The sequence below is a fragment of the Microtus oregoni genome, unplaced genomic scaffold (genome assembly GCF_018167655.1).
Source record: "Microtus oregoni isolate MIOR12 unplaced genomic scaffold, Mior012 000028F_ref0000031, whole genome shotgun sequence".
NCBI lineage: Eukaryota > Metazoa > Chordata > Mammalia > Rodentia > Cricetidae > Microtus > Microtus oregoni.
Window position 1 is genome coordinate 25,268,529 of NW_024543087.1, and position 27,028 is coordinate 25,295,556.

The 27,028-nt window shown below is 48.0% G+C and overlaps 1 protein-coding gene across 1 annotated transcript; it reads left to right on the plus strand.

Moving 5' to 3' along the window:
- Window positions 1-15,532: 15,532 nt before the first annotated feature.
- Window positions 15,533-16,141, plus strand: LOC121464551 (proline-rich protein 23A3-like). Its single transcript, XM_041677582.1, has one exon. It carries the CDS (start codon window positions 15,533-15,535, stop codon window positions 16,139-16,141), a length of 609 nt encoding a protein of 202 aa, XP_041533516.1.
- The last annotated feature ends 10,887 nt before the right edge of the window (window positions 16,142-27,028 follow it).

A 27,028-nucleotide genomic window follows, 5' to 3' on the forward strand; every position in this document is an offset into this window, starting at 1 on the left:
CAGCAGATTGATGACTATGGTAACCATGACAGGACAAACTAGCTGTGTTTGCTTTCCAGTTACCGGGCTAAGACCTTTTTGAGGTGCACAGTCAGTGACCTGAAGCCCAAATGATGAATTGCAGAAAGCTGCAGAGGAGAAGCTTACGGGGAAGCTCAGCCAGAAAACAGGTCTATTGAAATGGAGGAAGCAGGGGAAGAGAAGGAAAGACCATTTCTGTCTGCTAATAAGAGAAGGCGCTAATCATGGCTTCCTATGGAGTATCAAATAGACAGAGAGCTGCAGTCAAGACAGCCCTGGGAACTGGTGGGCACATCTTTGTAACAGCCAAAAGGGTGCCTGAAGAGCCTGTAGATACTTATCTAATTAGGAGACTATGTGTAAATGCCTCTCAACATATATCCCAACACCAGGACCCTTTGAGTCCTCCTATTGAAAAGTCAAAGTCAGGAAGTTGGTGCTGCAGAATGAAGAGCAGACATGGCCCAGAAGACTGGCAGCCTGGGAATCCCATCAGAAGACAGGGGAGAAAACTAAGTCGTATCACTCAGATTCCATGCTGTCCCTCAGGAATCCTAAGAGAGACCTGGTATAAGGACATGCAGGTAAGCTGGAGGGTGGATCTGACTTCAGGGCTTATTATTCCCAAGGAAGCAGATGAACTTTCTCAGAGAAGTATAGCCTCCAATATGGTGCCACCAGCAAAGACAGCATCAGGGCTGAGCCAAGAGACCACAACCCCAGTGACGATCTCCTGTCCCCCAACAGGAGCCTGGAGCTGTCCCCAAGTCCTACCAGTGTGAGAAGAGAGAGAGAGCTGTGTAGGGCCGCCACCATGAGGGTAGAAATGGTCCCTCAGAACAGGGGAGACTGGGCAGGGCCAGTGGTACATATGGATAAGGCAGAGGATTCCTCAGCATCCCGGAGACAGGATGAGCCAAGCCAGTCCAGGGGTCCCAGAGGACACAGGTTCTCAGACCCAAGTTTGAGAGGAAGGATAAGAAAACAGCCAGGCTTCTGTCTCGCTTCTCTCCAGTCTCTTTTCACCAAAGGCGAATCCTCACTCACTCTTTATCTACCTACTGTCCCTAAGAACCACCGCTGTAAATACCCAAGATGGCAGGCCTCCATGGTAGGGAGGCATGCTGGCAGAATCACACGGAGGTAGCTGGTCACATTGCATCTGTATTCAGGAAACCAAAAGAGGCTTGCTTTCTCCTTTTTATACACACCAAGACCTCAGCACAGGGAATGGTGGCACATTCAGGGTGGCTCTTGCCTGCTCCATTAAACCTTTCTAGAAACACCCTCATAGGCACACCCAGGGTATGTGTGTTTCCATGGTGATTATAAATCCCATCAAATTCATGATCAAGAACAACCGCAACACTGATGACGGTCATAGCTGTGGCGTGGGGAAGATAGAACTGGGAGCTACAAGTTAAGGGACACAAACCACACGTCACCTCAGTCGTTCTAGTCCTCTAGAAGGGAGCTGAGGCTTGGTCTCAAGTGTTGGCAGGTGATGGAGCTGAGATCTTTTCTGTGTGCTCCTGCTGCTGCTGCAGGCTGTAGGAAGGACTCCGAGGCTTGGCCATGCACGTGTGCAGGCGCCTTCTCTCTTCTGTTGTAGACTTAACCAGTACCCAGTGTCTTTCCTGTTAGACCCATTGAACACACTGGCATTCCTGGGGACAGTGGAGGACAGAAAACATAAAGATCCGTCTTCCAAAGAGTTCCTTTCTAGCAGGATGCAGGCATGCTAATAATCAACTAATCAATAAACAGAGGAAGAATAAGATCAGAATAAGGATGATGAGGACATTGTGACCAGCTAGTGCCACCAGAGTGCTTGGGGACACAGCTTTCTTTGCTTATGAGTCTGGGAAAGAGTGTTTGAGATGATCCTGGCTGGAGCTTCAAGGCAAGATGGGCTGCATGAAAATCCGAGGAAAGGGAATTCCGGGCCTGGCAATCGGCAAGGGCACAGGAAGGTGGGGGTAAAGGGGAAACAACTTTTGAAAACCAAAAGAAACCACCCTGGCCAGAAGGCTTTGCAGATCAGGGGCTGGTGCAGGCTGCCTCGTGGTCAGGGTTTTCATTTCTAGTGATGAGAAATGCAGTAGAGATGACAGTAGAATGCATCCTTTGACTTACGCTTCTAGGTTTCCCCTGGGTACAGCATGGCCCTTCCAAATGGCGCATGCTCATGTTCCTCGCCCCATGCTTCTTCTATCGTGCCTCCCCAGGCCTGCAAGTTCATGCAGTGAGAGCTGAGCTTCCCCCCCTCCCTTTGCACCTGCCTGAGGGCATCAGCACTGAGCCTCCAGGAGAGGTGCTGAGTGCCAAAGTGTTAGAGGCCCCCACAGTTCCCTGAAGGAACCTGAAAACCACAGCCCCCTGCAGAAAGTGGAAGGTACATGCCTCCCAGAAGCTCCTGCGCCTACCAAAGTAGCAAAGCAGACTGGGAAACCCTTCTCCTGGTTACATGGTTCCTCTCCATCCTGTCTTCTGCACCAGCCAACGGCAGCGCTGGGTCTCATTAGGAAGGGGCTGTCAGTGGGGGAAGCTCAGTGTCCGGCGGGTCATTCCTGCAATGATACCTGATAGGTAGCAGACGTGTGTGCTGGGGGTGACCTGGCATGCAGTCATCCCTCTGCCCCTGCCTGCCAACCAAGGGGCTCCCCTGCCCTTCCAAGGTGCTCTGCAGAACTCAGCTCCAAATACATGAAACATGAGGCCATCCTCATAATCAGAGCTGACTTGTGGGAAAATTAAACACAGAACGGCACGCCAGCCCCCAGCAGCCTCTCTGTCTCTCTCTGCCTTCCTGGAGGCACAGTCTAGGGCTGGGCACCTCAAGGAAGAGAGGCTGACCTCGAGTGACAGTTGCCTCGAGATGACATGTTTGCATCAACTAGAGCAGGGTGACTAATAACAAAAGGTGATAAAAGGGGGAGATCTTTTTTTAGTTTAGAGCAGCTTTCCACTCTCCTAAGTTCTTGTGCTTGGATGTCATTTGTTTTCATTAAGCTTTACCAGGTGAGTCCATTACAAGTTATGTAATTCCTTCTGGAGGCACTGGAAGGAATGCAAGGTTTGTGGACAATACCACGTGAGCTGTGGTGGAAAACTTTCAGTGTTAACACACAGTCGGGCCAGAGAGCTCTGGGCAAGGGTTTCAGAGGACTAAACCCGGTAGGGCCGAGGCAGAGCTGGTCCCCCAGATCGACTCAACAAACACCTGTGCGGGTTGAGGGACATGCCAGAGGTCTTCCTTTTGGGATGTCATTGACCTTGTCCCCAGGGCCCCAGGGTGGCACTGAGCTAGAGGGCTTCTTCATGTGTCCTCCCTTGTCCAGAAAGCCCTTTGAAGGCTGCTGTGGGCTCCCTTCTCACTCACAAAGGTCCTTTCTCGTTAGGATTTAAAGCATATGCCTGGCCGAGGCTGTCAAAATGCATCACAGAGATGCTCCCAAACCAACCACGGAGCACCCCCCTGTCCTGATCAAAGCGGAAGAGGCATCCTCCTGCTCCCAGGGGTTGAAGCGGAATATGGGGGCAGCAGGTGGGGACTTGAATCTGACAGGCCTGCCGGCTAAAGGCCAGGGACCCTGGCCCCACAATGTGGAACAGTTGTACAACCGGAGAGGTCTAGTACGGAAGGTATTGGTGACTTCTCTTTCCAAAACTAGAGCCTAGGGAATCGGTCAGGTACATGCTGTCAGGATGGTGGGCTAGGAATATAGATGAGGAGTACCTATGGGCCTGGTGTGGGAGGCTGTGTGCTTGTATCTAGGAGGTTGGTGAAGGGCCAAAGGAAAGCCCTAGAAGATGAATCAGAATTGCCTGCAGTAGCTCTGCTGCTGGAGGACTTACACTGTTTAATCTCTTAATTAAATATTCTATTTAATATTCATACATGCATATAATATGCCTAGATCCCTCCAACTCCTCCCCATTTCCCTCTCTTTTCCCTCCCAACTTCATTCTTTCTATCTATCTATCTATCTATCTATCTCTCCCTCTTTCTCATTTAACCCACCCATCTTCACTGCACTACGATGTACTATGGAGGGGAAGCCATGTTTTCCCCTTCCCATGGTAAATTTCACCTCCTTGTCAGGCTGTGCTGAGAAGGATTGCCAGAGGAACATGCAAGGCTGGAGGCAGAAGGGGCCTGCAAGGCTGGGGGCAGAAGGGAGTTGCTCCTTCATTTGTGCTTTGTGTTCCTCCCTAATGTGTGTGCCAACCAGACCCTACACCCTCTACCCCTGGTAGCAAGTGTTGGTACTGCACAGTTCTGGAGGCAGCGCTGAGGGACCCTTACAGAGGTCCCTCGAAAGCCTTACGGGTCTTATACCTTCAACCCCCAACTCTAGCCTTTGCTGCTGCAGCCCTGGAAATTACTGCCAACCTAAGCATCCTTCATACGCTCATTTCTTTAAAGTATCTGTGTAAACCATTTGCCTAGTTTTTAAAAACCTGAGCTGATTTCTCACCACCGAGTTACAAGAATCCTTTCCTTGTGTATCTGTGCTGTCATTTCCACTGTGTCATTTGCTGTCGGAAGGATGTTTCATCTCCTAATGGACACACCTGTCCATGCTTCCGATTTCTTCTTTATCTTATCGGACAGGGATGTCACAACACAGTGGCTATGAGGAGCTGGCCAGGAGACTCCTTATAAAAAGACTTACCCAGGCCTAGTAATGAAGGGGAACTTCAGTAAAGGTTCAGCAGCTCCAACAGGACCCTATTCAGGCTTCTTCAGGCAGGGTGGTCCCTCGGGTTGCTTTCAGATCAAGGCAGGTCTAAAGTGTTCTTGCTGGGGTTGGTTGTCTCATCTAGAGATATTTTGTTATTTTTTTCCTGGAAAATCTATTTGTTATTCATCCAGACAGAGAAGAACAGACTGGAGAAATTATTCCACCCAAGTCCAGCGTGACCCATTGCCTTGTCTGGGGTCACCTGATAAGAGCGAGGGTGAGGGGTGATGCCTGGATGATCCACAGGCAGCTGCATCACCAAAACACCCACAAGAGTGTGGGTGAAAGCTACGTGCGGGGAAGTTACCTACACGGCCCCCCAAACAGTGCCCTCTCCCCGAGCATGCATAGCATGGGACGTGTAACTTTTTCCCCAGCAGTGTGAGGCGCCTCCCCACCCTGCAGGAGGGAACACTTCAATGGAAGGAAATAGCAACACAACAAAAGGCAATTTTTTAAAAAAGGACTGAGACCAATGCCCCGAAGGAAAAACGGTCCTTTTTACTTGTACAGCCTAATCGTGGCAGAGTCTTAGTGAGAAATTTTAGAAACTCTCTGCTCTTCAAACTACACTGTTTAGAAATGAAAAAGATAATTCGTAGATGGTAGGAAACAACTCAACAATTTGATTGTCAGCGATTAAAACAATTTTTAAGCAAAAGATCTGAGCAGACCACTCAGGAAGATATCTAAACTACTAGCAGGCACACGAGAAACTGCTCAATGCAGTCATCAAGAAATTCAAATTAATTTGAATCTAGCCCCATCACCACCTGCTAGACTGACTGGAGAAACCAAGCGTTGGCAAACACGTGGCGTGGCCGGAACCGTAACACATTGCTGGTGGGTTGCAAAAGTAATAATAATAATACGGTTCCCTCAGAAAATGGTCAGCTTCTTATAAAGTTCAACATACTTATAATACGACACAGCAATACCATTCGGAGATATTTACCTGCGGGAAGTGAAAACACATGTCCACCAAGCTTTGTATGCAAATGCCCATTGATGTTTTATTCACTATGGCCAAAATCTAAAACAATCCACATGTCCGACCATTGTGATACGTTAGCCCAGTGGAACACTAACTCGGGCCAGGAAGCCAGTGAACACAGTGACGGGGTGGATCTGGGAGCAGTGCAGGGAGGATGAGAACAGACACGGGAGGGAAGATGTGCCGTTTATAGGACTCTGTAGAAAAGAATGATGGAATCTATAGTAACAGGAAGTCAACCAGTGTGTGCTCAGGACCAGGCTGGTATGAGTCCAACAGAGTAGGGCACTGGTTACTTTAGACTGAGGATAAAATTCTATACATTGTGTCAGTATTTATGTGGGACCATACACTTGCCACTAAAATACATGACCCAACAGATGCATTTTATTGTGTGTTAATTGGACCTCAATAAGGATGATTTTAAAAAAATAAATCACTTTGGCATGAAGCAGCCTTCACAAGACTGACATCTAAGATGGGGACTCAACACCAATGAGAGGCTCCAAATGGACCCTATGTGGTGATATTTTGTTTGTGCTTTAACAAATAAAGCTTGCCTGAAGATCAGTGTGGAGCTAAACAACTAGTCAGCCATAGAGACCAGGCAGTGGTGGCGCACACCTTTAATCCCAGCACTCGGGAGGCAGAGGCAGATGGATCTCTGTGAGTTCAAGGCCAGCCTGGGCTGCACAAGATCCATCCAGTCTAAAAGAGAAACAGAGTCAGGTGGTGATGGCTCACAAATTTAATCCCAGTAATTGGGAGTCTCACGCCTTTAATCCCAGCACTAGGGAGGTGGAGACAGGAAGAATATGGCTGGGCAGAGAGAGAGGAATATAAAGCAGGAGGAGACAGGAGCTCGGGGCATTCAGTCTGAGGCCTTGTAGAGACAGATTACCCCGTTCGGTCTGAGGATTTCGTAGAGGTAGGAGCTAGTGGCTGGCTGCTCTGCTTCTCTAATCTTTCAGTTTTCACCCCCTGATATCTGACTCTGGGTTTTTATTATTAAGACCAATTAGAATTCACACACCACCCTGTTAAAACGAAACCCTATTATACACACCTGTGATGGGTACTGTTTGTACCTGCCCTGCTCAGTGTCCAGGACTCTGCCCAGGAAGGAAGCCGTGAATAGTCTTGTCCATTGTTAGATTGTTAGATTGGACTGAATCAGGGTACCAGTAGGAGCTCCAAGTGGAAGATGAGGACAATGTTTATTCCTTTAGCCAGCAGTGCAGCAGGCTTCCCACATCCCTGCTCTGAAGGTCCCAGATGCCTCTAGACAGCCTGTCTAGACTGTTTGAGCTCTCCAGGGTCTGGCAAGCCTGACACCCTCCTATCATCCAGTCTGTGCTGTCCAGCTGCTTCCCAACAGCTTCCTTACACTGCCTGGCTTGTGATAGATTCTTAATTAAACCATCTTCAAATGATCCCTATCAAAGTGTTGTCTCTCCCCTCCAGGGACCCAACTGGCATTCGCCTGATGTTGGTGGACTGGAACGGAGGCTGGGACTACGGCAGGAGAATCAGGGTGCCAGTGGGAAGGAGGACAGCAGGACCAGGAGGCACCATCTTTCCTGATGACGTGTGAATTTTCACGCCACCGCCTGTGCCAGGGGAGCCTTGGTTGCTTTTCCTTGGCTTTATTCCAGGCCTGGACTCAAGTTCTTCCCCTAAGATCCATATGGAGTTAATCTTTTTATTATTTTTTAATTAGTCAATACTAATAGGCATCATTGGGAACACGGATGGAGAGAATGCTAGAGGCCCAAAGCATTGTCAGTGGTGTGGTGCAGGGATGAGCATCCCAGGTGGCCACACCCACTAAATTACTTTCCCTAGAAAGTGGGGGTTCCCACAGCTGTAATGACGCCCACAGAGGAAGCTGCTGATTGGCGGTAGCTGCTGTGTCCTGGGTGTTAGAATGCCCCGGCTACAACACATTACTTCATTTTCCCTCATGCCAACACTGATATGTGCTCATGATACAGACATTGGGTTTTATGCATGATGTAATTAGGGCTCAACTAGGCCAAGTAACTTGTCCAAGCCCTCGTGGCTTACAAGAAGCAAGCCAAGATGCAAATGCTTCTGAGTGTCAATTCAGACTCCCTTCCTTATGAATTTTGAGGTACAAATGAGTCTGTTTTGGAGGCGTGCCCACAAGTGGAAGCCAAGAACTGATAAAAACAAATCTACTTCCAAGAACCACCCAGAATGCCACAATGAAGCCCTAGAAATCTACACCTTCTTAAGAAGTGTGTTGGGGTGGGATTGCACACCCCCATCTGTTTCCCTGGGGTCTTCCACTGTGCTCCTCACTTTCCCTACACCTTCGCTGTGCCCTGGAGTGGAGGAGAGACCAGAGAACTCATGTCCCTCCCTGCTCAGGGCATTCAGCACTGGCAATGAGAGCCCCTCCATGCTGTTCTTTTATTTAAGGTTGAGCAGGAGGGTTGCACTGCCCAGATATTTGATGTACTTGTAAGAGCTTCCCTGGGCATCCCTAGCAGCTGTGTGACAAGACTGGCCTCACCCATCTCCAGATGTTCAATTGCATTCTTCAGTCTTAGCTTCAGAGTGTGTAAAATATTTACATACAGTTTAAAGGGTACGGCACACACACACACACCACACACACACACACACACAGAGACAACTTTTGTATATTAACAAGATCTTAGACGACCCCTGTAAGCATCTGCCTACATACTCCCCGAGAAGGTGTCTCAAGATCAACACTATGGCATTTGGGGAAGGATGACTCTTGAGTGTGCAGTGGGTGAGAAACTGTCCTGTGTCGTGGCATTCTTGGCCACCTTCCTCCTCAAAGCGTTCAGTAGATGTCAGTGGTGTTCCTCCCTCTTTTTTCCTGTCCCTGAGTATCACAAAAGAGAGCTCCTGACACTGCCAAATACACGCTACATGTGAGTTAGCTGTCTGCCGCTGTGAGATGTCTGAGAAAGGCATGGTTTACTTTGGTTCTTAGTTTCCATCCATCACCATCTGGCCCAGCTGCTTCAGGTGCGCGGAGAAAGCGCAGGTGGTGGAAGCTGCTCACTTTGTGGTGGCCAGGGAGCAACAAGGATGGAAAGAGAAGGGGTGGCGCTTGTATCCCCAAATCTCCTTTAGGGGTAAGTCCCAGTTGTGTCATTTCTTCCCACTAGCCCCCAGCTCCTGCAAGTTCCCCCATTTCTCAACAGCACCACAGGCTGATGACCAAGTCTTTCTCACAAGGGCCTTTGAGGGAAACCTGGGGGAGGGGTAAAATCATCCCCAGCTGAGACTTGGTCGTGGAGGAAACCAACAAACAGGCAAACCATTCTCTGACTTGGGGTATATCCTGGCTTTGGGGAGTGTTCTCTGACTTGGGGTGCATCCTGGCTTTGACTTGTAGATTTATGATTCCCTCCTCCAGGCACACATTCAAAACGTAGCCCAGTTTTGCCCAACATGCTTTGAAGCATTGTAGAAATGGGGAGTCCTGCATCTTCCTTGTGTCTGGCTTCTTTGGCTTGTCGCTGACTCCTTGGGAGTCGTCTTTATTTGCCTGTGCAGCCTCGTGCATGTTTCCATTGCCCCGTAGCCTTCTATGGTATGGCCTGTTCATTCACTCATATTCTAGCTCCTGAGGAGTGGGACAGGGCCTCTACTTTGCAACTCTTGAGAGCGGTGCCAGAATACAAAGGTCCAGTTCTCCTGGGGCACAGGAGGCTCTTTCCCCGGGTCACACACCTAGAGGTGGAATCCCTGGGACACAGGGATGGGCCTTTCCAAAAACCATTCTGGAACCATTGTTCTGAACTGGCCTTTCAGTGGCACGATATGACATTCTGGTTGAACAATACCTTTGCCAGCAGTTGAGATGGCCAAATTTTAAACTTGCCAGCTATGCCTACATATACTATAAGTGTGTATGTATGTGAGTAAAATAATAGCAATTATCATTATTCACAATCCCTTTTTGCCCACATATCCTTGGGCATTTTCCGGCCCCTGAATAGTATCCCAAGGAACCCAAACTTCTTCCTGTGCAAGCTCTCTTTACTCAATCATGGCTACTTCATCTCTATGCCACCCTCTGTGTGTCCTGGACCCAAGAAGCAGCAATGCAAGTGGGTGAGTCAGCCACAGAGGCAATCCATGCATGGAGGGTAACATTCCCATCCCTCCATAAGCTCTCATGGAGGAAGGCTACAGGAACACACTGGGAGAAGACCCTGTCTCTAAGGAGGCACAGACCTAGAACTCTGGAACTCACGCTGGACCCTGACTTGCAGAGCTGTGAGGAGCAGATCTCTATTTCTTATTCTGCCAGGCTGTAATAATTTGTCAGAACAACCCATAATGACTAGAAACCAGGAAGGGCAGAGCAGAGACTGACCTCAACAGCCCCTAAGTACCTACATGGAATTCTCCAGATTCCTGGGATGGGGCGGGGTGGTGAAAGTCAGAGGGACATAGATGTGGGGAGGACAGGGGAGCCCACCAGAAAGTAAGAGACCCCAGAGGAATGGGGAGGAAAGGGGGAGGTTGGAAATGCAGAATGAAAAGAACGACCCTTTTGCTTGCACCTGAGTGTCTCCTATGCTATACTCCCAAAGCGCTTTCAGTTTCAAAGCCCCTCCACCCTCGTGACTGCTTATGAAAGAAACCTCTTGAAAGAATAAGTTTGCCAAATAAAATACAGCATGACCAGTTAAAGCTGAATCCCAAATAAATGTTGAATATTATTTTTAATGCAGGTATGTGCTAAAATGTTACGTGGGAAACACTTGGGCTGAAAGATTGTTGATTATTTGAGGTTCACATTATGAGAACATATTGACTATTTGCTCAGCCTGGCTACCCTGGGAAGGAAACCTGTGCCGGTGCCATCTCCAGGTTACTGGAAAAGTTGGATAGCGCCCCAGAGGGGAGTATGGGGTCTGCCTGGCACTGGGACCTGGGCTCCTCACTGCACACAGCTGCCACCTCAGAGAGCTAATTGTTGGACAGAGCTGCAACCTGACATCTGGGGCATGTGTCAAACCACAACAGAGTCCTTCTTCTCTTTCATCAGGCCGGGCTGCAGGGAGCTGCCAGAGCCAGGGAGGGCGGGGGAGCCCTTACTTCAAAGGCCTGCTCTGCAGAATCCCAACCTCAGGTTTGCTTTGGGCTCAGTGTCTTGAACTCACTTGGCTTTGGGGGCGGAGGTTTGGCTTGTGTGTCTTAAGAACACATTGCTTTTTTTTTTTTTCCATAGGGAGCAAAAAGCCCTTCACTTAAGGGTGCATGCCCTTCCTCGGATCCCCTTACAGCTACCCACTAATCCTATGACAGCCCCAAGCGCTGCTTTGAGTACTGCTTGCCCCATTCTGCAGATGGAAACATGGACTGACAGAGCGCACTTTGGGGGCTGTTCAGGAGCCCCAGAAGGGGAACAGGGAACACAGAAGGACACTTTTGACATTTTCCTGACTTGGAGCCTTGCCAGGCTCTAACATGAGAAAAATCACATGACATGCAAAATGGCTCCTGAATCTATGAACCTACATCTTTAGCACCAACGGCATAAGCAAGTGTTCCCCGGCTTCTGCCATCAGCGTTATAGGAGGTAGGAGCATCAGAAATGAACAGAGACTCTGCCTATCTTCTGGAGGCTTCCCACACATGGGTCCTACAGGCCTGCTCAGTTCTCCCTTGGTGTCTATCATATTCTTCATTCTATGGCTGGGGCTCAGAGTTGTATTCAAGGGACCTGTCCTCCAAAGCTGCCCAAAGCCCTGGCCACTGTGAGCATGTGTGTCTCAGGAGATTATCAGCTGCGGGCAGATAAAGCAATTTCAGATTCTTCATTCCACCTCTTCCCCAATCCTCCCAGCAACAGCCAAGGCCTCCAGGGGACAGTTCCAAGGACAGTTCTGGGGGACAGTCCACAAGGTTGTGGTGGAGGCAAACAGTGAGGCCAGGCTGGCTGCCACAGCATTGCAAGCTGGCATGTAGACATAGAATGTGGCCTTACGGTTTCGTGGGACTTCCCTTGTAGGCTTTCCTTTCCATGCCCGAGTGTGTGCGCACATGTGTTGGGGCTGCCCTGGGCTCTGTAGACCAGATTTTCTCTTGAGATGTCGCGGATGGACTTCGAGCTTGATTTCCTGCCTTTCTTGGGACTGGGAGATGAAGCCATGGGGACACTTTGTAGCGTCAACGCAGACAGGAGTATGCATGAGAACAGCACTGGGTGGAATGGATGCTGTGTCTGGCCAGCCCTCCCCCTGCAGACAGAAGCATGAGGTCATCCTGACTCTCCACTCTTTTCAAGGGTCACTAAGAGCCCGAGGAGCCATGACTCAGTCCCATCAAGGGCAGGATGAAATAGTGGTTTCTGGGGCCTCCAGGCCCCTTTCCATCTCCACCCTTCTCAGCTGCGGCAGGGTCCTTGTGATGGAAACTGGGAATTACAGAAGTCCCTGGTGGTGTCAGCACTGGGTTTGCCTGAGGCTCCTGGCACTGAAGACACCCGACTGGGCTCTGGCATCTCCTTTCAGCCACGAAGGCTGGGTCTTGCTCGCCGGCACTGCTACAGTCCTGATTCGGCTCTCGGGAGTCCCGCTCTCACGTCACTCTCTTCCAACCTCCCGTGTCCTCCTCTGCCCTCTCAACACTCAGTGTCTACCCAGCCGCAGGGTACTTTTCCCCAAGCCTGCTGAAGTTGGTTACTGCTTGTGTCTGCATGGTGACCTCCTTAACACAGGTGTCCCCGAGTCCAAATTAAGCCCAAGACTTCCTCGTGATACTCCCAGCTATTCATTGATATCAGGGTTTGTGAAGACTGCGCTCCCGTGGACTCCTGATGCCTTCTCTTTCTCATCCACTCCACTTGAAAAGACCCACGACAGCAGGGCGGAGGTGGCAGCACGCGCCTTTAATCCCCCCACTCGGGAGGCAGAGACAGGAGGCTTTCTGTGAGTTCAAGGTCAGCCTGGTCTACAAGGGCTAGTTCCAGGACAGGCTTCAAAGCTACAGAGAAACCCTGTCTCGAAAAACTAAAACAAAAAATGACCCGTGACAAATCCTCTCAAACAGATGTGGTAGAAAAGGCAGGTCCCGAAAGACGCAGATCATGGAGATTGATTTATCATTAAATTTCGAAGCCAGAAAGGAGAGTCTGTGAATTTTTAGTGTTTAGGAGAAAGGGAAAAAAAGATCTTTAGGCCACCCTCTCTCCCGGAGGGATCTTCTTGTACCCTCTACCTCTAATACTGGGACACACCTGTCTTCTGGCTAGGAGGAGGGAAGCGTTAGTTGTCTGTTGTCCTCCGAGCCAGTGGAGAAGGTAATATGAGACAGCATGTAAAAGGATGCTCCATGTCCCTAGGGAAGATGACGAACTTGGAACTTGGAATAAGCAGGCCTGCTGAGGCCTGGCCTGGAAGGGTGCCCAAGCCAGAGCCTCCTGGGAGGCCCCTTGGGCCAGCCTGGGTACCCATCGCGGTCCCACAGCGCCACCTAGCGTCCCTCTGGGAAAACACGGCTGAGCGTTGAGTGAGGTGTGAAACTCTGATCTGCAGTGAGCAGTCCCTCCCAAATGGACATTCTCCGCCCACCTTAAGCATTGCATCTTTGAGCTTCTCTGTTCCTCATCGGTGCCCATAACCACTATCCTTGCCCTTTCCCTCTATAAAGTTCTTTTTTTTGGGGGGGGGGGGGGGGGCAATGAAGGCTGTAATGAAAACGGGTAAAGCACCCTATTGTATTGAGTACCAAGTGCCATTCTCTAGATATTCTCTACACCCCAAAAAAGGCTGATCCCTTCAGGAGGGTCATGACTTAAGCCTCAAGCGACACTGAAAGGTGGACATTACCAAACTCACTTTATGGGAGAGAAACTGGCTTTCAGGAAAGTGAAGTCACGTGCAAACTCACCCTGCTAGTATCAGACAGAGACAGTGGGTGCCTGGCTCCGTGATGAGAACTGGGCCACTCACCGTCTTTCTGGAGCTACTGAGGAGGAAAAGAACATAGGTTCTCTTACCACCCAGATACGGGAGCTAAGCCGCTCTGTCGCTCAACAGCCCCAGCATGCAAGGACCCACCTTCATAGCTTTGCCTAGCGCTCTTCCCTGGAAGTGCTCTCTCCCCATGCCACAGCTCAGTTCCCTCCTCCAGAAAGGTCTCCCTGCAGACCTCCAGGTCCCTAGATGAGGGGCTTGGACATTCCCTACAGTCGTCCTTTCCCCATCTGATGTGAGAACAAGGCACTGTTCTGTCGTCTTGTTCAGGTGCTCTGCACATGTGCAAACATGCCGGCAATGCTTTGCTATGCATCCCTTCACATGTGGAACCCAAATCACCTCTTGTGGGATCGGGGCTCATCTGGCTATCTGGATCTCTGAAGGAAGAGTTAGAAATGACGGCATGGTTTTCCCTGGCTCTGTCCCTCCTGGGTGTGCCATCTTGAGATGCAGATACCAGGATGATCAGGTTGAGCATCCATAGGAAGGTCTGATAACTTCCACTTCTGTTGAGATCACCGTCAAAGTGTAAAGAATGAGCTTCCCTTTAACACAGTCACAGTCTTAGAGTCACCGCAGCTAGTATAAGAGAGCTCTCCCCAGATCTGCAGATTTGTGAGCAAAATAAATATCAGGAAGTTTTGTTGGCAAAGGCGGGATTGATTATGCTGCTGTACATATGTAGGGCATGGTACTAACTTAAACGGACAGTTGGGAGTAGCCGCAGAGACCTGAGCAAACACTAGAGGGAAAGGGTGTGAATGCTGAGCAAGCAGGTGTTGAGCTGGGAGGATGTGTGAACTAAATCCTGGAGACTTGATTTCACGCTTGCAGGCTAGCCTTGAAAACACTGTGCTCCTGGATTGGATCGGTACATGCCCAGTAGCAGGCTGGCCTTGAATTGCTAATCTTCCAGTCCTTGTCTCCTTCATCCTGGGATTATGGGTGTCTCACATTACTCCATTTCGGATTTCATTAGGGGCTCAAGCCCATTGACCTCCAGCACGCTAGGCAGACGCTCTATCGTTGAGGTATTGTCCTAGATCAGTTATGACACCCAGTGACAGATATGTCCTTGTCGGTTTTCAATTCCAAACAGCCATATAAAAAAAAAAAGTATCCACTTGTATTTCCAAGCTTGACCTCCAATGAAAACCTCAGCTGTCACTTTGTTAATTTCCATTGCAATTTGCTTTGCAAATTAAGAAAAGCTCTAGGCCCTCTTAGGTGTGGGTGGGACAAGGAGTTCCTGAGACCGTGGTAGGGGGTGAGAAAGAGTTTTCATGTGTTTGTGTATGTATATTGACAAAATAAAGACAATACAAACCGTAGGACAGCTAAGGCTTAATTCCTTCTCTGAACCGCTACCAACAACGACAACAACAACCTCACGCTCAAACATACACACACACACACACATAAACAATTAGGCAGGCAGGAGCACTAATGCCCACCTGCACACTGATGGGTTCCTGAAGGTGGGGCTGGGGTGTGTCTTCCACTCCCTAGGCCCCTCCCATGCCTGGGCGGGGCTTCCTTGGCAGCCAGGCTTATATAAGGAAGAGGGGTCCTCGACCACTGCTCTTGATCAGCAGCCTGTCAACCTGGTAGCATCCACTCTGTCCCAGAGAGTCCACAGAGTGTCTTGCAGAAACCAGACGACAGCTGTTCCTGAACAAAGAACTGTGGAGCCCAGGTCCATAACCTGCCTCGGACCTTGTTGTGTACCGGCAACCGCAAACGAGGGGCAAGAGCACATTGCCACCAACATGCTGAAAATGCCTCCGCGAAGCCCCAGGGTCTACCCGAAGCCCTGCTGGGGCCCGCAGCCAGAAGAAACCAAGCCTGCCAAGAGCCACCTGCCCCAGGAGCCTGCCTGCCTGGGGTCGTTGGCACAGCCAGACCTGGAAGCATCCGCCAGGCCTGCCAGCAAAGAGCTCACGTCCACGGTGGTCATTCCCACCGGATGTGCCATGCAACTACGCGTGAAAGGCGTCGACCTGCTGCTGGAGCCCGAACCGAATTCGGTCAGGCGAGTGTCGCTACCTGGACATACCATCATACTGGTCCCCGAGGGCCTCCAAGCCTCCTCCCAACCTGGGCAGGCTGTGTTCTGGCCCACCGGCACAAAGGAGGCCCCAGTCCCGGACATGCTCCAGGACCACCACGTCTTTGCCCTCGACCAGGGATTCAATGGTGCCGAGAGGTATGCTCCTTGCTCCATCTGGAGTCTCAAAAGCAGCACGCGCTGGCCTCTGCCCAGCTCACAACTGCAGCCTCTCCCTCCATCTCCTCCTCCGAGTCATCAAGAACAAACCTCTGAGAGTCCTCAGAATCCTCCACGGGCACCGTGCAAGGCCAAGAGGCGCCTCTTCTAGGAAAGGAACGACGACTGCACCCCAACAAATAGCACTTCAGACATTTATCTGGCCACCCTAGGGGATTCCCAGGGTGCCCCGAGACACCCAGTAAAACCTACCATTAAGACTGGGCGAAGAGCAAGTGCTTTTCGCTGCACATTATGGAGGGGAGAAGAGAAGGATTTGGAGAAGGGTTCAGACACTGGATCTCACCCCTCAAGCTCAAAAGCTGCCTTGCAGAGACAGAAAGTTCTCTTCCAGTTCTGGGATTCATCTCAAAACCTTCCCTGCCACCTCCTCTGCACGGAGGAGAACCCTCCGTGATCCAAGCATGGATCTCAGAAACCAAGGCAGCACTGGCGTTGCTAGGCAGCCAGTCTCCTTTCTGTGTGCCCCTGACTGGAAGGAAAACTGTGCCCTGGACAGTTCAAGCTGCTCTCTGGGGAACTGACAAATACCCCAGTCAAAGAAGATGCTTCCTTGCCCTGAGTGGACGATGATTCTTGGCTTCTTAGCAGCCATCCCTTCACCTGCTGGAGTGGTTTCTCTTCACAGACTCTTCCTGACAATCAGGGCTACACGGAGAAACCCTGACTTGAAAAACAGACAGACAGATAGGACAGCTACTGAAGAAAGCAGTTTTTATGGCCCTTTAGTTCACACCTCTTGAGGAGCAGAAGATACCAGATCTCTGTGAAGTCCAGCTTGCTATCCAACAAAAACTCAAATTCAATTCTTACTGCAAAATGCCCTTTTTCAAAGCAATGTTTCTAATTCCAAAATCACTTATTATTTTTTTTTTGTTTTGTTTTTTTGTTTTTCGAGACAGGGTTTCTCTGTGGTTTTGGAGCCTGTCCTGGAACTAGCTCTTGTAGACCAGGCTGGTCTCGAACTCACAGAGATCCTCCTGCCTCTGCCTCCCGAGTGCTGGGATTAAAGGCGTGCGCCACCACCGCCCGGCTAAAATCACTTATTATTAATAAAATATATAGACCATAGTATATGGTATGGATAAATGGCTTTATTAGAGAGAGTTTTTGTCTCTGTATATATGTTTGTATGTATGTGTGTGAGAGAGGGGTGGGCACAATGTGGGTGGGTGGTGGGGCATGCCTGTCGTCCAGGTAAAGGCAGATGACGTAGGAGTTGGAGCCCACACTCAGAAACAGAGAAAGTGTAAGCTGGGCTACATCGGGCAATGTGAAAGATATCAGAAGATCAGAGTGGCCCAAGAGATGGCTCAGCACTTAGAATAAAGGTTCTCTCTCAACCTATGGGTGGAGAACACTTTGAGGGGTCAAACGACCCTTTCCTACGGGTACCCAATTAAAGAACCTGCACATTTTTTTTTTGATTTTTGAGACAGGGTTTCTCTGTGGTTTTGGAGCCTGTCCTGGAACTAGCTCTTGTAGACCAGGCTGGTCTCGAACTCACAGAGATCCGCCTGCCTCTGCCTCCCGAGTGCTGGGATTAAAGGCGTGCACCACCACCGCCCGGCTCTGCACATTTACATTACAATTCACACCCTGGCAAAATTACAGTTATGAAGAAGCAACAGAAATAATTTTATGATTTGGGGTCACCACAATATAAGAACCTGTTGAGATTTAGGAAGCTTGAGAACCACTGACATCAAAGGACTTGGTGCTCTTGCAGCATCCACATGAAGAAGACCCTTGACGATACAAGATAATGGACACCCTCTCCAACCCAGGCTCTTTCATGGCTGCAGTACACAAAAGCCAGCACAGGCACACACACACACACACACACACACACACACACACACACGCACATAAACAAAAAATAGTAAATAAATTAGAGTTTAACAAAGTACAGAATAAAATCAGAGGATAAGAGGACCTTCGTAGACAGAGCATGTGTGGTGTATATCCATGGTTCTCAACTCGATCAGACCTCGAATAAACTAAAACATCTGTTTTAGGAACCAGGCTAATCCTGGGTTATTTGTCTGGATTGGGTAATTTGAAGTGGGGAGCCCGACACTCAGTCCAGTCCTTGGGTGGTGGAAGGATCACCAGCATAGCAGCTGAAGGCACTGCATGCATTTCAGGCTTTGGGAGGAGGAGACACTCCATCCCAAGACCAAGGCTATCCTCACTCCATCGTGTGTTTTACACCAATTGTGAAGGTTGCAGGACTTGGTGAAAAGAAGTGCTAGAGGGACTTCAAAGTCCTTAGGGCCCACTGAGCAATCGTTAGGAAAAGGAATAGAGCCTGCAAGAGATGAGCTTAGTGGGGCATCAATGAAATAAAAATCTATCTCTCACAGATGTAAGAACGTCATAATGATGCTGTGGGACAGTGGTTTGTAGCCTGTCAATTGTATTTTAATAAGACATTGATTAGCCTGTAGCCAGGCAGGAAGTATAGGTGGGACCACCAGACAGGAAGTAGCGGCTGGTCAATGAGAACAGGAGAATTCTGGGAAGAGAAAAGCTTGGTCTGCAGTCCTGACCTGGCCACAGAGCAAGCAAGATGTAACTGCCTCACCAAAAAAATGGTACCAAGCCTTGTGGCTACCATAGACAAGGATAATGGGCTAATATAAGTTATGAAAGTTAATAAGAAGCCTGAGCTAGTGGGCCAATGAGTTTATAACTAATATAGACCTCTGTGTGATTTCTTTGGGACTTAACGATTGTGAGAACTGGGCAGCAGAGAAAATTCAGTCAACCAATGGCACCCACGTGGATGACTGCACCCACATAAAGCCTGAGAGAGCTTGGGAAATTATTCCAGACAGAAACGAATAGAGTTAAGCACAGCTTATTGATAGCAGCATTTTCTCAGGTGGGCTGTTTGCTAGAGGCAAATGTGTCTCATTTAAGAGAGGCTTCCTGACTCAGCTTTAGCTGTAAAACCTTGCAGCTCTTTTAACAGGTTCTGCCATGAAACACTTAAGTGGTGTTGATGAAAAGCTGACTGCATGCTTTTTGGTTTTCAGCCATAGGAGGAAAAAAGCCACGCCATTTTAAAATGCCTTTTTTCTGGGCGGTCCCCAGTCAATGCAAACTTTGACTCTTTCAGGCAGGTGGTCTGGCTACAGATCATTTGAGTGTGGTATGTGAGCACACTGCTGCAGCTTGTTTGGTTTCAGGGAGCTTGAAACGCCATAGAGTTGTAGCAATAAACGTGGCTATAGCAGGTACCTCTGCCATGAAGCTGGAACCTCAGAAAGCTAAAGAATGGGCTGGATCCAGCCGTCACAGCCACAGCTTTAAACCTACCCATACTACTTAGCAAATTATAGACCCATGTGGTCAGAAAAAGAGAGAGAGATACAGTAAAGATAGATTCAAAGATGAAAAAAAACCTCTAAATGGCTTACAGTGTGTTAAAAAAAATATATGCAGGCTTGGGAGTAAAATAAAAAAGGTTAAAGTCCTTAAATAAAAAAGAAAGAAAGAGAGTAGTTGGGTGTGGTGGCACACACCTTTAATCCCAGCACTTGGGAGACAGAGGCAGGCAGACCTCTGTGAATCCAATGTGTGGTGCACACACCTTTATTCCCAGCACTTGGGAGACAGAGGAGGCAGACCTCTGTGAATCCAATGTGTGGTGGCACACACCTTTAATCCCAGCACTTGGGAGACAGAGGAGGCCAACCTCTGTGAATCCAATGTGTGGTGGCACACACATTTAATCCCAGCATTTGGGAGGCAGAGGCAGGCAGATCTCTGTGGGTTCAAGGGCAGCCTGGTCTACAGAGTAAGTTCCAAGACAATGATACACAGAAAAACCCTGTCTCAAAAAGCCAAAAGTTACAAAATAAAAATAAAAGAAATAGAGGTTAATATAAAGCTATGTGAAGATGAAAAACACAGAGAGTTGGGATACTGTATGCTATTATGCTCTCATTGAATTGTTTGAATGCTGAGGAAGGAGCAACAGCTGCTAAAAGATATTTGCTTATGAATGCTGCTAAATTAATCCAAGATAGGTATTTTGGGTTTTTTTTGATTTTTATTTATTTATTTTGCTTTTTCAAGACAGGGTTTCTCTGTGGTTTTGGAGCCTGTCCTGGAACTAGCTCTTGTAGACCAGGCTGGTCTCGAACTCACAGAGATCTGCCTGCCTCTGCCTCCCAAGTTCTGGGATTAAAGGCGTGTGCCACCACCACCTGGCTCAAGATAGGTATTTTGAAAATGCCTTGACTTTAAAACTGAAGTCAAAAGTTATGTTACTTTGGAGGAGAGATTTTGCTTTTGTTTCCACAGGAAATGAGAGGCTGTGGATCCATTCCGAGTTAAGAAAAATCAGGTTTGATCAAGGAAGACCACCGTAGAAATCTCTGATAGGAACAGATGGCCTGGATGTCTGAGCTCTACATCCAGAACAGACTGAAGACTGCTGCCTGAGATGATCAAGACTCACAGGATACACCAGTCATGACTTGATCATAATTTTAAATTTTCTTTAAGTCCCCATAAGATTATCAGCGCCCCAACCAGCAAGAAGTAGCCTTGAAAACCATGCCCACATTCCCCCAAAAAATGGACTATGGATATTTTCCTTTGTTTAGAATGTTAGTTTCAAGTTGTTATGAATAATGGTCAGGAGAAAACTAAACAAAGAACATTAGATTCAGAGTTCTCATTATTTTTTTTAAAAAATAAGGGGGAGTGCTGTGTAAGAATGTAGCCTGTCAATTGTATTTTAATAAAATGCTGATTGGCCTGTAACCATGCAGAAAGTATTTGCAGGACAACCAGACAGAAAGTAGAGACAGGTCAATGAGAACAGGAGAATTCTGGGAAGAGAAAAGCTTGGTCCGCAGTCCTGACCTGGCCACGAGCAAGCAAGATGTAACTGCTACGCCAAATATGGTACCAAGCCACAAGCGTAGTATAGACAAGAATAATGGGCTAATATAAAGTTATAAGAGTTCATAAGAAACCTGAGCTAATGGGCCAATGAGTTTACAACTAATGTAGACCTCTGTGTGGTTTCTTTGGGGCTTAACGATTGCGGGAACCAGGCAGGACAGAAAACTCAGCCAACATAATGATACCCAGTATTTTCTATAGATGTTAGAAGAAGGAAAGAACATAGGTAGGGGAAACTTTGGGCAGATTTTTTTTCCAAAATGTTTACTCTCCAGGGCAGACAGAATGATCACATGACTGCTTTCTTGTCTTTTAACATATTTTCAAATTGGATATGAATGTATCCATGTAGTAAATACAGAGAAATACTATTTAAGTGGTGAGGAAATTTCAATGGAAATGGAACTGAGAAAGTGTGGCGACTTCCCCTACCAACTCACAGCTATGTAGCAGCCACACTGAATACAAGACAGGGTCAGCTGACCCCCGTGAGATATAAATACATGCATGCATACATACGCACATACATACATGATCCTAAGAAGGGGCCAGTAAGTCACCCTGAAATATAGTGATTCTCAAGCATGTGTGAGAATATGCTCGAAGAGGAGAGAGTGAGAGAGAGAGAGAGAGAGAGAGAGAGAGAGAACGGAAAGAGAGAGAAAGACAGTCATAAAGAGTAAACATGGTGTCAAGTGTCAAACACAGATAGAATACAACAAGATGATAGAAATGGGAGGGATAATATCAAAGGTCCCACTTATATAGGAATCAGGTCTGTGCTTAATTGTCATTTTTCAAAACCAACAAGTTGTCCACTTTGAGAGTTTTCTTTCTCACCTGTGACCTGGGAGGATCAACTAAATGTTGGAGACATGATTTCATGCTTGCAGACTAGTCTTGAATTCCTTGAGCACATGAACTGGCCTAGTACACACCCAGTGGCAGACTGGCCTTGAACTGCTAATCTTCCTGTCCTCATCTCCCTCATCCTGGGATTAAAGGCGTCCTAAAGTCCTCACATTAATCCTTTTCAGATTTCGTTTGGGAATCAAGGCCATTGGCCTCCAGAACCCTAGGCTATCATTGGGTTTTGTCTTAGATCAATTATTTACACTCTGTGACAGATATGTCCTTGTCGACTTTCAATTCCAAACAGCCGTGTTAAAAAAACAAAAAAGTATCCACTTGTATTTCCAAGCTCGACCTCCAATGAAAACCTCAAGTGACACTTTGTTAATTTTCGTTTCAATTTGCATTTGCAAATTAAGAAAATCTCTAGGACTTCTTAGGTGTGGGTGGGACAAAGAGTTCCTGAGACTGTGGTAGGGGGCAGGAAAAGAGTTTTCACGTGTGTTTGTGTATGTATATTGACAAATAAAGGCAATACAAACCGTAGGAGATCTAAGGCTTGATTCCTTCTCTGAACCGCTACCAACAACAACAATAATAACCTCACACTCAAACATACACACACATAAACAATTAGGCAGGCAGGACACTAATGCCCACCTGCACACTGGTGGGTTCTTGAAGGTGGGGCTGGGGTGTGTCTTCCACTGCCTAGGCCCCTCCCATGCCTGGGCGGGGCTTCCTTGGCAGCCAGGCTTATATAAGGAAGAGGGGTCCTCCCACCACTGCTCTTGATCAGCAGCCTGTCAACATGGTAGCATCCACTCTGTCCCAGAGAGTCCACAGAGTGTCTTGCAGAAACCAGACGACAGCTGTTCCTGATCAAAGAACTGCAGCGCCCAGGTCCATGACCTGCCTCGGACCTTGTTGTGCACCGGCAACCGAGAGGCAAGAGTGCATTGGCACCAACACACCGGGAATGCGACCACGAAGACCCAACACCTACTCGATGCCCTGCTGGGGCCTGCAGCCAGAAGAAGCCAACCCTGCCAAGCGCCGCCTCCTCCAGGAGCCTGCCTGCCAGTGGTTGCTGGCACAGCCAGACCTGGAAGCCTTCTCCAGGCCTGCCAGGGAGGAGCACACTTCCACGGTGGTCATTCCCTCTGGCTGTGCCGTGAAACTACGGCTGGAAGGCATCGACCTGCTGCCCGACCCCACCTTGATCACGAAAGTGTCGCTACCTGGACATACCATCATACTGGTCCCCGAGGGCCTCCAAGCCTCCTCTCAACATGGACAGTTTGTGTTCTGGCCCGCTGGCATGCAGGAGCCCGCTGTCCCAGACATGCCCCAGGACCATGACGTCTTTGCCCTCCACCAGGGATTCAATGGTCCATCTCTATCGTACATCGAAGGCTTTGCAAACGTCCCTGACCCACAGGAAGACTCTCAAAACTTCATGATGCCGTGGATGAATGCTCCTACTCGCATGGCCCCCTTCACGGGCGTGTTCATCCCCCTGTTCCAGGGTCAAATGCCATGTCCTTGGAGTGCAAGCTACCCTCCTAGTGCAGGGAGATATGCTCCCTGGTCTCTCTGAAGCCTCAAAGGCAGCATGTTGTGCCCTCTGCCCAGCTCGCCACTGCAGCCTCTTCCTCCATCTCCTCCTCCAAGTCACCAAGGCCAAACCTCCGAGAGTCGGCAGAAGCCTCTAAGGCCTAGGTGCAAGGCCCAGAGGCGACTCTTCTAGGAAAGGAATGGCTTCTGCCTCAACAAACGGCACCTTGAACACCTACCGGGGCACCCTAGGGGATTCCCAGGGTGCCTCAAGTTACCCAGTAACCTACCATTGAGGCTGAATGCCCGCACACAAGTGCTTTTCGCCTTTTCGCTGCACACTATGCATGGGAGAAGATTAAGACTTCGAGAAGGGTGCAGACACTAGATCTCACCTCTGATGTTTAAAAGCTGCCTTCGAGAAACAGAAAGTTATCTTCTAATTTTGGGATTCGTCTCAAACTTTCCATGTTGCCCTCCTTGGCATAGGTGGTTCCCCCTAAGAACAACAGCGTCCCTTTTTCTCCCAAACCAAGGCAGCAGTGGCTTGGCTTTGCTGCCGGGTTTTTTGTTTGTTTGTTTTTGTTTTTTTTGTCTGTGTTCCTTCCCCTGACTGGAAGGAGAACTGTGCCTGTGTTGGTCCTCCTGGACACTTCAAGCTGCTCTCTGGGGAACTGACAAATACCCTAGTTGAAGAAGATGCTTCCTTGCCCTGAGTGGACAATGATTCTTGGCTTCTTGGCAGCCATCCCTTCACCTGCTGGAGTGGTTTCTCTTCACAGACTCTTCCTGACAAACAGGATTACATGGAGAAACCCTGGCTGAAAAACAAACAAACATTAACAGGACAGCTACTGAAGAAAGCAGTTTCCATGGTCCTTTAGTTTGCAGCGATTGAGAAGCCAAAGATACCAGAGCTCTGTGAAGTCCGGCTTGCTATCCAACAAACTCAAACTCACTTCTTACTGCAAAATGCTCTTTTTCAAAGCAATATTTCTTCCAACATCACTATAAATTAATAAAATATAAAGAACATAGTATGTGGTGGTAGATAAATGGGTTTATGAGAGTTTTGTCTGTGTGTGTATGTGTGTGTGTGTGTGAGAGAGAGAGAGAGAGAGAGAGAGAGAGATGTGTGTGTATGTGTGTGTGTGTGTGTGAGAGAGAGAGAGAGAGAGAGAGAGAGAGAGAGACAGAGAGAGAGAGAGAGAGATTACATTGGTGCTTTCACCTGACATACAACATGTTCCCTGAATGCTGAGAGGGGCATCACTATGGAGTCTTTGTTCAACAGAGAATGTTACTGAGCACACAACACATTCTGATCCCATTACTGGCTGCAAGACTTTATAGGATCCCCAAGGAAGAGGGCCAAGGTTTCTGTGAGAGCCAAAGTTACATCTTTAAGTCTTGTGTGGGTTTTTATTAATTTTTTGTTTGTTTGTTTTGGTGTTTTGAGATGGTTTCTCTGTGTTGCTTTGGATTCTGTCCTGGAACTAGCTCTTGTAGAGCACTCTGGCCTCAGACTCACAGAGATCCTCCTGCCTCTGCCTCCTGAATCCTGGGATTAAAGGTGTGTGCTACTACTTCCCAGCCATTTTCACTTTTAATTCCTGCTTAAAGAGATCAAAGAAATAAACATGCCTCTGATCTGCTAGCCCCTGCCCAGGGACAGACACTTCCTGAAATGCTGGCGGCTATTATTTATGGAAGATAACAAGCCACAGGGATTTTCACTCCCCTAAACAAGTTTGTTTGCCCCAGCTGCCCCCATGTGCTTGATCACTACAGGTGGGAGGTTCACAGACTGTAAATGTGTCAGGATGCATGCTTGTTCCTGATTGGACCTGATGAGAAATGTAATGAATTATGGGTTTTCCTTCTTAAGTCACTGCAAACTGTGTTTCTGGTCTCTTTCCCAGGAACCTGGTTATGGTCCTGGCCAGAGCCCATCCACCTAGTCAGTAATTAATTAAAGCTTGCTTCAAACTTGGCTTTAAACTGTGGTAGTGGTCTTATTCTGGATCGGTGGGATTCCCAGTTGCCTCCATTTGTAGCACCTCAAATCCTGCACTCTTCTCTCTCCCCAAATAATCATTTACTCCTAAATAATTAAAATCTTTTCATTTATTGACTACTTATTATAAACCAGAGGTTTTATTTGCATAGTCTCGCTCCTCTGAGCTCTCTGCCACAAAGAAATATCAGCTTCATTTTCCTAGGCAGCCAATTAGATATATCCACAGAGCCAAGATTTAAACAGAGGTTTTATTATTCTGATACCTCACTTTGTTGACTCCTGTTTGTCACCTTCTTGGGACAATGTGAGCCTCTGACAGGATACTGATGGGCCCTTGGCAGGTGCCTCTTCAATAGTGAAATAGTAGCTGCAGGTAAAGAAGCTAGCAACAAAAAGTATCAAAAATCTGATCCTAGGCTGTAGATGGAGCTCAGTGGAAGTTCAGATAAATGAAACACAAGTGGAAAAAAGAATTTTGAAGAATGGAAAGATGACTATTAGCTGCGTGTAAGCTTCAAGAAACTTGGTCTACATGTAAGGGAGCCACTGGAGAAGAGAGCAGGAATGGGGAACTAAGAACTATTTGAATATACTGTACAAATATATTGAGAAATTATTTTAAGATAGTAAATACAAGTTTTCTGCTGTAGGGATAAGTCCTGCCCCTTAGGGGGCGTGTTCACCTCGCCTCGGGCTAATGTTTGCCTATAAATTTGGTGAGCGCCACCACCGCCCGGCTGTCCTCAAACTCACAGGAGAATTCCAAATGCCATAGACTTAGTAAACATGGCTACAGCCAGTACCTCAGCCATGAGGCTGGAAAGCTAAGGAATGGACTGGATCTAGCTGGCAAAGCCACGGCTTTAGTCCTACTGATATTGCTTGGTACATTAAAGACTCATGTGGTCAGAAAAACAGAGATACAGTAAAGAGAGCGCCAAAGACAAAGAAAAATTTTAAATGATTTTACAGTGTTAAAAATATATGCAGACTAAAAGTTGAAGTTCTTAAAGTAAAAAACAAAAATAAGGAAGAAAGAGTAGTTGGGTGTGGTAGTAACACCTTTAATCCCAACACTTGGGAGGCAGAGGGAGATTGACCTCTGTGACTTCAAGGTGTGGTAGCACACGCCTTTAATCCCAGTGCCTAGAAGGCAGAGACAAACAGATCTCTGTGAGTTCAAGGTGTTGTAGCAAACACCTTTAATCCCGAATGCCTGGGAGGCAGAGACAGGCGGATCTCTGAGAGTTCAAAGACAGCCTGGTCTACAGAGTTATTCCAGGTCAAAGACACAGAGAACCTGTCTAAAAAAGCAAAAAATAAAAGTAAAAATAGACAAAATAGAGGTTAAAATAAAACGCACAAAGATGGAAAATACACAGAGAATTTTGATACTGTATGCTATTATGCTCTCTTTGAATTGTTTGAATGCTGAGGAAGGAGCAACAGATGCCAACAGATATTTGTTTATAAATGCTGCTGAACTAATCCAACATAGATATTTTGAAAATGCCTTGACTTTGAAATTTGGATCTAAGGACATGATGCTTTGGAAAGGAGTTTCTTGTTTTGATTTCACAGAGGATGAGACCCTGTTTATTTCTTCTATTCCGATATGGTATGATG

What these genes read in the sequence shown, in the direction of transcription:
- LOC121464551 (XM_041677582.1), top strand. Translation starts at nt 15,533, where the DNA reads ATGCTGAAAATGCCTCCGCGAAGCCCCAGGGTCTACCCGAAGCCCTGC.